Source organism: Podarcis filfolensis (assembly GCF_964270895.1).
Source record: "Podarcis filfolensis genome assembly, chromosome: 5".
Lineage (NCBI taxonomy): Eukaryota > Metazoa > Chordata > Lepidosauria > Squamata > Lacertidae > Podarcis > Podarcis filfolensis.
Genome location: NC_139608.1, coordinates 80,385,180 through 80,397,730, shown reverse-complemented (window position 1 = coordinate 80,397,730; position 12,551 = coordinate 80,385,180). Strand labels below are relative to the sequence as shown.

At 41.9% G+C, this 12,551-nt stretch overlaps 2 protein-coding genes across 8 annotated transcripts in view; one reads left to right on the top strand and one right to left on the bottom strand.

Annotated features, from left to right (window-relative positions):
• The window catches only part of LOC310762980 (uncharacterized protein), a 67,300-nt gene that overhangs the window by 24,321 nt on the left and 30,428 nt on the right, over positions 1–12,551 (bottom strand). The window contains exon 1 of one of the 6 annotated variants that reach the window (XR_014548331.1): positions 10,589–10,907. The exons of 4 other annotated variants lie outside the window; for them this stretch is intronic. The gene's annotated coding sequence lies outside the window, so the exon portion shown is untranslated. One more of the 6 variants, XR_014548332.1, reaches the window with a different exon arrangement.
• PPIF (peptidylprolyl isomerase F) overlaps positions 1–12,551 on the top strand; it is a gene marked incomplete at its 5' end in the record, with an annotated part of 28,492 nt that overhangs the window by 1,177 nt on the left and 14,764 nt on the right. Inside the window, one exon of one of the 2 annotated variants that reach the window (XM_083614900.1) lies at positions 11,072–11,503. The exons of the other annotated variant lie outside the window; for it this stretch is intronic. Coding sequence (XP_083471026.1) covers positions 11,072–11,503 — 432 coding nt within the window. Of the gene's footprint in view, positions 1–11,071; positions 11,504–12,551 lie in introns of those variants that run through there. 2 annotated transcript variants of the gene reach the window in all.

Below are 12,551 nucleotides of genomic sequence, written 5' to 3'. Positions count from 1 at the left end.
TGCAAGAGACAGCATCTCTTGCCATGTCTTACCTGCCTCAATACTGACTACAAAAGCAATGTAGACTTTGGTCACCTTCAGACTCTCAGTGTTTTGCAGGAGAGATTTAAGTACATACTGTACTAGAAATTTAGGTTTGTGCAATAAAAGTGAATTAAAGCACTCACCAGCAGTTGGTGAGGAGGGCACAGCACTGACCCCCCCCCCACCATGGTCCTATCACCCTCCTCCCTACTGGTAAGCAGTATTGGTTCTGCTATGCCACCCACCCACCCAAATTACTCCTGAAATGCGCCGCTGCCTTGGTACAACAAATCCGATTTTTTATTTTTTAAAAGGAATTTTTGTGGTTCGGGAAGCAATGGGAAAAGGGACTGAAAACGGATGGATAAATGAATTATCAACACTGCACAAGCAAACCATTATGAATCCTCAATGTTGTATAACCTCCCTGCAAACAAATAATGAATGCTCGACTTCCGGAGGCGGCGCCAACGGCAATGGCGGTCTCCTTCTGAGTAGGAGGAGAAGCCCTGTAGAAAGTGGGTCTGTTCCGCTACGGCGAAGCGGGGACCCGATCTGAAATCGCAGGCAGAAAGAGCCTGCGAGCGTGGGACCCAGCAGGCACCTTTTGCGCCCCCCGTTTTTGCGAGGGAGCCCTGAAAGGGGTTCCGGTGTGCAGCGGGAGCGGCGCGGTGCTACGGGTCGATTGCTGCGTCTACAGAGCGAAGCCGCGTAGCTGTTGCCGGAGAGCGCTGACCTTTTTCCTGTGAAATTCGGCTCTAAAAGAGAACACCCGTGAGTAGGGGGACTTAAGAAATTTGGATTTGAGAACAAAAAGGACTGAATTTGGGCTCCGAAGCGGAAAGGTGTAAACAGGAAGTCCGCCTTTCCGCTTTGTAAAAGATCAAAGCAAAGACCTTTCTGTGCTATTACTTTAATGTGGATCGTTCAACTTTAACTCTAAGCACTAAAAGAGAGAACTCCCCTGCAGGGGAAGTTGAGAAAGTGACTGTATTTCTTCTGGGGATCTTCTGGGAATTTAAAAAGACTTTTTATTTGAACTCTCATGGGAACGGTCTGTCAGATTAATGAGGTTTGCTACATTTGAGCTCGCATTGACTGTGGATACAGTAAATATATGATCTAACTCTGCAAGAAGATACATTTCTGAGTTTTACTGATCTGAATACTTAGTTTCAATTAAAGAGGGGATACGGAAAGCTACAAAAAGACTTGTTTGTCTGGCTATTGAGAATTTTATGGCAGCCACTGTATCCCCCTAGAGGACTATTGAAGTTAATACCTGACTGGAGGAATTTTCCACTGTCAACTTTGGGGACTTTCCACTACAAGGCTTGCCTGTGGGAATTGACCTTGACTGAAGATAAAGGGGAATGACTGAACAAAGAGCAACAAGATCCAAGGTCAAAGTCCAACAATCTACTTCAATCTCCCAGCAACGTAGGGCATCTGTGCCTGGCCTCCCTGTGACTCAGGAGGAAGACCCAGGGCAAATTGAGCCAAAAGGAATGGCCTCAGAAGGGGAATTTACATCTGTGTTGAATAAAATTTACGAAAAATTGGAAGGCCTAAGTAAACAGGTCTCAGATCAGTCAGCTGAAATTAAAGGGAACACAGCCAGTATTAATTCAAATACCAAAGCTATAGAAAAACTGTTGGAGGAATCTGCGACTACTAGGAAAATAGCCGAGGAGGCAAAGGAAAAAGCTGTGGCTGTGGAGGAAGAAATCAAACCAATACGTAAACAGATTGGGGACCACCAGGCCTTATTGTCTATGGTTGAATTGAGAGAGAGACAGACAAACCTGAGGATCAGGGCGGTGCCAGAACTTGAGAGAGATAATTTGAATGACTATCTTTCACAGGAATTTCAGAAATTCTGGAACTTGGAGCTGGATAAAGATTTTAAGATAGTGAGCGCCTTCAGACTTGGAAGAGGAGGGAGGAAAAACAGGGTGAGAGACTGTTTGGTGACCCTCCGATCGAAAGAGGAACGAGACAAAATATTGAGTGCTCACTTCCAGAAGACCCTAGAGATTAATGAGACCAGAGCGGAGATTTTTAAAGATATTCCGAAACACCTTTTGGATTTGAGAACTAACTACGGAGACTTGGTGGCCTTGTTGAGAAAGAATACTATTGTTTTCAGATGGGAGTTCCCCCAGGGGACTGTCCTTTACATTTAAGGGGAAAAAGTTCAGAATCAGATCAGTGGAAGATAAGGAAAAATTTCTGAGAGATTTTGAAGAAGATCTACAAAAGGAAGCGACAGATCTGCCAAAAGCCTTGAGACCAGGAGCTGGCATAGCACCACCACCTTTGGAATTTGACAAATCAAAAAAGAAGATACCACCGCAAGAACTTGACGAGCTCTTGGGAGCGGCTGGAGGAAATTAAAATAAACACACCATGTCTCTGCAATTATTAAGCTGGAACATTCACGGTTTTAACTCGCCGGAGAAGAGGAGGAAAGTATTTCATATATTGAAAAAGGACCAATTGGATCTAATTTGTTTGCAGGAAACTCATGTGGTAAGGCTCCACAGGAAAGTTCTCATTAATAAAAGACTGGGTCAAGAATTTATTTCATCGGACAAAGTCAAAAAGAGAGGAGTTGTCATATACGCTAAAGAGAGCCTATCACCGAAATTTGTTTTTAAAGATGAACAAGGAAGGTTTATTGCAATTGAGATTCAACTACAAGGTGAAAAATATTTGATTTTAGGAGTATATGCACCAAATGAGGGGAAATCTGAATTTTTTAAGAAATTGCACGAGACATTGTTGGACTATATGGACTATAACATCATTTTGATGGGAGATATGAATGGAGTGGTATCTACTAACATGGATAAGTCACAAAGACAGGTGGTAACTAAAGATGGAAGACTACCTAAAACTTTCTTTGAATTGACTGACAATATGGATTTGATTGACACTTGGAGAACTAAGAACCCCCTTGGAAGAGAGGGAACATTCTTCTCTGAAGCCAATATGACATGGACAAGAATTGATCAAATATGGATAACTAGAGGACTGGCACCCAAGATTCGAAAAGTGGAAATCTGCCCCAAAACTTGCTCCGACCACAATGCAATAAAGATGGAGATGAAACTAATGCCAATCGGCTCCTTCAGATGGAGGATGAATGACGCCCTGTTTAGAAACCAGGAGGTGATTAAGAAGGCCCAAAAAACATTGAGAGACTACTTTGAGATAAATTTAAACACTACGGTGGAAAAAAGAACAGTCTGGGACGCAAGCAAAGCGGTCATGCGAGGGTTTTTGATTCAACAGAATGCAATAAAGAAGAGAACTCAAAATGAGAAAAAAGATAAAATTTTGGAAAAAATAAAAGAAGGAGAGAAAAGATTAAGAGCGAAACCAAAATCCCAAGAGATTCTGAGAGAAATTAAGTTATATCAAGTACAATATATGAGAATGATAAATCAGGAAGTGGAATGGAAAATTAAACAGATGAGACAAAAGTCTTTTGAATCGGCTAACAAATGTGGGAAACTGCTTGCATGGCAGATGAAGAAAAGACAGAAACTAAACACCATAACAAATTTGGAAGTAAATGGAAAGATTATACAGAACCCACTGGAAATTAGAAACTGCTTCCAGAGATTTTTCAAACAACTTTATACACAAGGGCCACAGAAAGAGGTCGAATTAGACCAATTTCTGAGGAAAAACGGATTACAAAAAATCTCTCAAGAAAAGAGGATAATGTTGAGTGACAAAATTACAGAACAGGAAGTGGAGGGTGCCATTCGGAACATGCAGTTGGGCAAATCTCCAGGACCAGACGGCTTAACCTCCAAATACTATAGAGTTTTGAAAGATTGGTTAATTCGACCACTAATGGAGGTATGCAATGAGATACTAGAGGGGAAAAAGGCGCCGGAGTCGTGGCAGGAAGCTTATATTACACTTATACCAAAAACTGAGTCTGAAAAGACGCAACTTAAGAACTACCGCCCCATATCCCTTCTTAATGTGGATTACAAAATATTTGCGGACATTTTGGCAAATAGATTAAAGAAAGTACTACTGGAAGAGATTCATAAGGACCAAGCGGGCTTTCTCCCGGGTAGACACTTGTCGGACAATACAAGGAACATAATCAACATCTTGGAGAAGTTGCAAGTGAATATAAACACCAAAGCAGTTTTAATCTTTATAGATGCGGAGAAAGCCTTTGACAACATCTCTTGGAGTTTTATGAAGAAAAATCTTCAGGGGATGGGGGTGGGTCAAGGGTTTGAAAATGGTATAAGTGCAATTTACTCAGAACAAAAGGCTAAATTAATTGTGAATAATATGGTGACAGAGGGATTTAAGATAGAGAAAGGTACACGACAAGGCTGCCCAATTTCCCCATTGTTATTCATCACAGTCCTGGAGGTATTATTGAACATGATTAGAAGGGACCGTCTGATAAAAGGCATTCAGGTCGGAGCTAAGCAATATAAATTGAAAGCTTTTGCAGATGACTTAGTTTTAACATTACAGGAGCCAGAATCTAGTTCGAAAAGAGTTTTGGAAGTGATCCAAGAATTTGGGCAGATGGCTGGTTTTAAGCTGAATAAATCTAAAACAAAAGTTCTTGAGAAAAATTTAACACCGATTGAGAAAGACAGGTTTCAGAAGGAGACAGGCCTAACAATAGTAAAGAAGGTTAAATATTTGGGGGTTAATATGACTGCTAAGAATTTAAACTTGTTTAAAGACAACTATGAGAAATGTTGGCTAGAAGTGAAGAAAGATCTAGAGATATGGTCAAACTTGAAGCTTTCCTTGTTGGGAAGAATTACGGCTATAAAGATGAATGTATTGCCAAGGATGTTATTTTTGTTTCAATCTTTGCAAATTGTGGACAAGATGGACTGTTTCAAGAAGTGGCAGAAGGATATTTCTAGATTTGTCTGGCAGGGCAAGAAGCCTAGAATAAAATTTAAAATACTAACCGATGTAAGAGAAAGAGGTGGCTTCGCCCTGCCAGACCTGAAACTCTATTATGAATCGGCCGCATTTTGCTGGCTGAAAGAATGGCTGCTTCTTGAAAACACTGACATTTTGGATTTAGAAGGTTTTAATAATGTCTTTGGGTGGCATGCATATCTGTGGTACGACAAGGTCAAAGCTCATAAAGCATTTAAAAATCATATTGTCAGGAAAGCATTGTTTAATGTCTGGTCAAGATATAAAGACTTATTGGAGAACAAAACCCCAAGGTGGTTGTCACCAATGGAGGCAAAGGCACTCAAAAAGTCCAATATGGAGGCTAAATGGCCGAAATATTGGGAAATATTGGAACAAGAAGGAGATAAATTGAAATTGCAGAGTTTTGAGAAATTAAAAGATAAGGTGCGAGATTGGCTGCACTATTTTCAAATAAGAGAAGCCTATAACATGGATAAAAAAATAGGTTTCCAGGTGGAAAAATCAAAATTGGAAACTGAGTTGTTAGAACCCAAAACTAAAATACTTTCAAGAATGTATAACTTGCTGCTAAAATGGAATACGAAGGATGAAACAGTTAAATCTGCTATGATTAAATGGGCACAAGATGTTGGTCATAACATCATGTTTGCTGACTGGGAACGGTTGTGGACCACAGGTATGAAATTTACGGCATGTAATGCCCTAAGAGAGAATATTATGAAAATGATATACAGGTGGTACATGACACCAGTCAAGCTTGCAAAAATCTACCATTTGCCTGACAATAAATGTTGGAAGTGTAAAGAAAGTGAAGGAACATTCTTTCACCTTTGGTGGACATGCCCAAAGATTAAGGCTTTCTGGGAGATGATATATAACGAAATGAAAAAAATCTTCAGATATACATTCCTTAAGAAGCCAGAGGCCTTTCTCTTGGGCATGGTGGGCCAATTGGTGCCAAAGAAAGATAGAAATTTCTTTATGTATGCAACAACAGCAGCAAGAATTCTCATCGCAAAGTATTGGAAGACACAAGAGCTACCCACCCTGGAAGAATGGCAGATGAAGCTGATAGACTATATGGAATTGGCGGAAATGACTGACAGAATCCGAGACCTGGGAGAAGAGTTGGTGGAAGAAGACTGGAAGAAATTCAAAGACTATCTTCAGAAATATTATAAAATCAATGAGTGTTAAAAATGTGCTTGGATGGGTAATAAGTGGTAATTAGTGATAAAAGTTATTAAGACTAGGCAAAAAAGGTATTGATAATTGGTTGAAAAATAGGGATATAGTATATGTTATGGTACAAAGTTTAAACATTTGACAAAGGGTAAGAATTTGCTGATTTAAATATTTGAATGGGAATACAAAAAGGGGAAGGTGCGAGGAGGTCAAGAACATAAGCATATGAAATTGAGGCTATTGGAAAAATGGAATGATTTCATTTTTTCTTTGTTTAAATGTAATTTTTCTTAATTAGTTGTGCTTTTCTTTCTGTATTTTTTTTTCCCTTTTTTTCTTTTTTGCGTGTTTCTTTTTTCTGTAATCTATGGTTTTTTTATTCTGTGAATTTCTATTTTTCTTTTTTTGTAAAACTTCAATAAAAATCTTTTTTTAAAAAAAAAAACAAATAATGAATGCTCAATAAAGACTGGGAATAGTCTAATCTCCATGTAGGCTTTACGCTGGCAAATCCGAGTGAATTTTCAATGAACAGGTCATAGTGAAGGAGCCCCCATTCAGAACCAATGTCTATTTTTTTCCTAATTGATGCCCTGAATTTGCAAAACAGCAGGCAAACTCCATACAATCTTTATCATCAGGCAGCCACCTTCACTGTACCCTTTTTGGTGCCTGCTAAAAACACTTTTGTTCAGACAAGCCTACCATGTAGAATGTTTACACGTGTGTTAACCCTTTTTAAGGTTATCACCGATTATAATTTTAAAGTTTTAAATAGCTGATTTTAACTGTATTTTATCATTATTTAATTCTTTTTGGAAACTGCTTCAAGGTTTTTTAAAATCAAATTTTATGACATAAATAAAATAAATCACCATATCCCCAGGAAAGCTCTAGTAATTTTGGTATCAGTACAGTACTCTGATGTGGCACTGACAATCAAATAATTTCTAAACAAAACTGACAGTGGAGTTCTTGTTTTAAAATACATGAAATTTGTCACTGTCACTGATAAAAAACTTCTTAAAATACATTTTTTAAAATGGAAAGGGGCAATGAAGTCAACTACATGTTTAAAAAAGAGACTAACAAATCACAACAGCAAACTGCTAGAAAGGTCTCTGAAATCACCAATCCTGACCCAAGTGTGTCAGATGTCCTTGCCATAAGGACCATTTTAAAGCTGTATTTTCCTATACACATTGACTATGATGTTGGTTAAATATTAGCTCAAGAGCCACACAGAGCAAAGCTTCTGGAACCTTTCCCTAGAATTCATGCATCTTGTACTCACATACAACTTTCTGATATATGGAACACACGTCTCCAGCTATTTTTAAGTCAACCTTTATAAGTAATTAGAAAATTAAGAAACATATTTCAAAAGTGTTCCTTGATCTCAGGCCTAACCCTGTAACCTGAGCACAGAGGATGGCTGGGTATTGGTCATTCCAATGCACAAGAAACTAAATCAATGTTTCCCAAACTTGGGTGTCCAGCAATTTTCAGACTGCAATTCCCACCATCCCAGACCACTGGTCCTGTTAGCTATGGATGATGGGAGTTGTAATCCAAAAATTGCTGGAGACCCAAGTTTGGGAAACCCTGAATGAAACTTTCCATTATTTGGAAAGGCAGCTTATAACAATGGAATGTAGTTGCTACATGGCTAATTTCCATATCATTACCTTGGTAAGGAAGAGGAATCACTGAAAAGATTATGAAAGAGCTTTAGCACTTGGAACACCTTGTGAAGCGCTCTGAAAATGCATGACGTCACAAACAGCTGTGTCACAAACAGCCCTGAACGTTTCACTTATTTATTCTCTGTATAAATACTGTATCACAACAGATAATTATCGGCTTTGGCTCTTACATATTTAAATGACTGCAGCCATATATCATGTGATGATTAGAAACTATTTACTCTCAACTATGTGCTTCTTCACACTAGCGTATAACATATCATTAGTCTGCTCATGACATTTCCCCAAAGCATCTTAAACACTTTGTGGGCTGCGTCAATCAGACAGTCAACTCTCACAGGGACAAAGAGCCCACAACTCCCAGACAAGTAATTGTCTGATATATGATCTATATGTGATGTGCTGCAAGCACAGCCCCAATTCAGCAAGAGGCACTGCTCTTGCAACCTTGTCTAACCCTCACAGCATTCTTGGCAGGCACAGGAAAGGGATTCATCATGCACAGAATGACAGGCACAAATCAGCCTTTATACACTGTATATTTCACAAAATCTTCATGATATCTTCAAAATCCATTTAATTCCATTTAATTCACTATTCCAGGCAAAAAGGTCCAATATACACTTCGGTCAGCTCTGGGCATAGCCTTGAGAATGGAGAAAGTGTATGTAAATAATTTCACCTGGAAATAGTAGAGTCAAGGGAAACCACTGCAATGTAATTAGCTAAACAATTAAAAAACACAGCATGGTTTTTTTCCTGCATAAAATGGAGAAATAGTTAATAATTCTTCACCTTCTTTCTTTTTTGATTAGGTACATAAAACCAAAATAAATAGGCAAGCTGGGAGGTTCCCATCTGTTGGGTGGGGATTGTTGACATGATTTGATATTCTCAATGATGACAGGGGTGTGGAGAGGAAGAGATCATTTATAGGGGCCTCTTGCTTGGCTAGACCCTTTTGAGAGCTTCATTTACAATTTCACAAGTTGAAGAAACCACAAACACCGCACACCTTATAACAATCTGATCCAACACAGAAATGTCATAACAAAAACATAACTTTAAAATAAACATATATCAAATAGAGTAATATTCAACCATCCATTAGAATGCAATAGTACACAATAAAAATTATTATCAGCAAATAATAATTAAACGGAAATTCGCTCTTAATACAATAAATAATTTCTAAACTATAATCAATTAAAAATAACAGCAAGTCACCGTGCATAACACAATACAAATTGAGAAGCAAAGACACACAACTTATAAAATTATTTTTTTTTTAAATTTCCCTGACCTTCTCTCTTCCCAGCTGCTTCTGCTGTTCCTAAAGTCATGATCTGGGAAAGGCTGTTAGGGCTGGAAGGTGGGGTAAGGCAGGTGGGAAAAGCCATTGTCTGATGGCCAGCACAAAGTCTCTCTCCCCTCACTTTCATGAAATGGCTCATGTAGTAAGACTGCTCATGTCTGTGTTGGCTTCCTAGTTGCTGGACTGCCACTCAGTCCAGTGCAGAGCCAGTGTCGCCCACTCTAGTGAGAAACTGACTGCCACCTTATACCAGACCATCCCTCTGCCAATGCAGAGCCACTACCAACCTAGTCATGCCTGAAAATCTCCATGCAGACAAGGAAACATCCCCTTCACAAAGGAAAGCAATTCTGCACAGAGTCAAGACCATTGTTCCCTTCAGTCCTTAAAAAAATAAATCATGAGTGGTGGGGACAAAGCACCAAAGGTCTAAAGGATGTGGCCCTCGGCTGCCATCTTTTTCTTCTGGCATAAGCTCTGAGCTTTCCACCACAACACAGTACACAAATTAAGTAAATACATCAAAACCACTCCTTGAAAAAGCTGCTCCAGTTGACTTTCTGCCTGTCAGGTAGGCAGCTCTTAAAAGGTCAAGAGTTTGCCGGTAAAAAAAGAGCCTGAATACATTTGGCTTGAAAGTCTTAAGTTCCTGTGCTTTTAATTGTTTTCAATGAAGCATTAAGGCAGAGATTGGGAGCCTGAGGTGCCTCATTTGGCAGCTTTGGGAAGGCAGCTTGAGGGCAAGTGGGGGGGGGGTCACATTTTGGCCTTGCTCCAGCCCAACCCCAAAAGAGTGAAAAGGCAATGTGCGGCCCACAATTTCTCTGGCAAAATATTGTTGCGGGCTACTTGGTATTAACAGTTTGGCTGCCCTAAGCTGGAGAGGTACTGGTTCCCCATCTCTACATTTATGCTTCCCCCCCCCAAAAAAATCCTGAGCTGCATTCCCCCGCCCCCTTTAAGCTGGCAGCCCTAGGAAGACGGTGGCCATTTTTAGTTTTCTGCCCAACTTAATACTGTAAGAGCCCACCTTCTGTACAGCTTTTAACTTTCTGTTATTGTTGTTTACAGCACATAATAATAATGATAATGATAATAACGTATTACCAGTGCTTTTTTTCCGGAAAAAGAGGTGCTGGAGGTCCTCATGAACGCCTCCCTTGCTCTCTTATAACGGTAATGGCTCCCACCTGGGAGATGCAGGAACTGAGTTCTAGCAAGTTCCGATTTAAAAAAAAAAAAGTCCTGTGTGTTACTATTACATTATCAGCACCTGCTGTCACTCCCACCCATTTCTGCCCTACATTAAGGGGGTGAGCAAAGGCGCTTGTTTTAGTAATGGGCAACCGGCTTCCTTGGGTGTCCTTGTTCGTTTGTTCTTGCCCCATTTCATCCTCACACAACAAACCTGCGGCAGTAAATGAGAGGACTCTCCTTCCTTGGAGGTTTATAAGCAGCGGGGGGCGGGGCCGATGGCCACTTGTCGTGGATTACTTTAGCCGAGATTCCTTTGTTGCTCGGGGTTGGACTAGATGACCCCCGGGGGTCCCTTCCACCTTTACAACCGCAGGGTTTTTGCCAAAGGCCGCCAAGACCTTCGAAAGCGCCCGAGGAGGGATTTGAGCGCCTGAGCAAAGACACGTATTTGAAGTGAGGGAGGAGAAGGAGGAGGAAGTAGCAGTGAAGAAAAGGAAAGGGGGAGAGAGAAGGAGGAAGAAGAGGAAAAGGAGAAGCGAGCTTCCCACCCTGGCGAAGCGCTTAATCAGCCACGAAGAATGAAGCGCCGTTGCCGCCGCCTTTCACGGAGCCGCGCTCCCTGTGCGTCCCTCTCCCGCCTCTGGGGGCGCTGCGGAGGCGGAGGAAGCGCTTAAAAAGGGCCCGAGCCCGCCGGATGGCTGTTCAGTTCCGGCCGCTTTTACGCACAGAGACGCACGCGCGCCTGCCCGCCTGCCTTTTGAGTGACCGCGCCGAAGTTTGGCTGCGTTTCCAGCCACCGCAGGAGGACTGCTTGCTTGGTGCCGCCTGCCCGTCCGTCCGTCCGTCCTTCCTTCCATTCTTCCTTCCTCCGCGCCGGCAAGCCGCCGCGATGTTGGCGCTCAGCTCTGCCCGCCGCCTGATGCTGCTCCTGGGGCAGCCTCAGCAGTGCCGGGCCGCCGCTGCCTCCGGGGAGCTGCTGCTGCTGCAGGTCTCCTCCGAGGGCGCGCTGAGTCGCGCCTGCCGCCGTGCCTGCAGCGACCACAAGCGCGGCGACGGCGACGACAACCCGCTGGTCTACCTGGACGTGGGAGCGGACAACCAGCCTCTCGGCCGGGTCGTGTTGGAGGTACGCGCCGCTTCCTCCTCCCTGGGCTCCTTAAGCGGGGCGCGCGGGGTTGGCGCCTTCCCGCGTCCCTCAGGTGCCCTTGGAGGCTTTCGGGGAGGGCAGCCGAACTTTTTTATTTATTACTTGCATTTGGAGACCGCCTTTTCTTCCCAGGAGCTCAATGGTTCTCCTCCTCCTCCGATTTCATCCCCACGACAACCCCGTGAGGTGGGTTAGGCAGAGAGACGGTGGCTGGCCCAAGGTCACCCAGTGAACTTAATGGCTGAGTGAGGATTTGAGCCCTGGTGCCCCCATATCCAGTTCTCTAACCGTTATACTGTCAGGGGCTTAGCTTTGCCTGTATCAGCGTTGCTAACAGACATCGCTGTTTTTTTGTTGTGTGTAAGGGATCCAATGACACTTATCAAAACTCTGCAGCTTGGAAGCGAGTTCTTCTCACTTTGCAAAGAGCGGGCAAGAAAGTCACCACCACCTGTTGAATTTACAGTCTGCTTATTACAGTACAGTTGTTAAATATTTTTAGGGCTAACGCCCTCTCCCTCCCCATTAGCAAAGCTCCTGTGTCTATAAAACAGGGTGAAAGTTCTTTAACTCAGATTGTTGAATTTCTTCAGGAAAAAATGGGGCCCAAAAGATAGCAGCCTAGAGAATACCCATTAAGCTTTTTACTACTGAAGAGTGTAGCCTTGACTATTCATTGCTTTTTTCAAGGTGCCTTTTTGGGGATGTCTCCTTGAGCCAAGGGCACTTACTTAGAATAAATCAACCTGCTTTGTTCTAAGCAAATGGACTGTAAACATTATTTAGAAATTAAGGATTTAGTTGATGAAAATATGGGTCCTTCATCCCCTTTTGATGTATTTGTTGATGCCAATACAGTATGTATATTCCAAGATAAAAGTTAACCCCATTCCTTCTCAACCTCATTCCCTTGAGGGAAGTTTACTTGTTGGAGGCAGAAACTCAGATATTGGCATTTCTCCAGAGAAAAGGGAATTCTGTAACATTTGGCAACTACAGAGAACCCTTCTTTGCATAACCTTTGCTG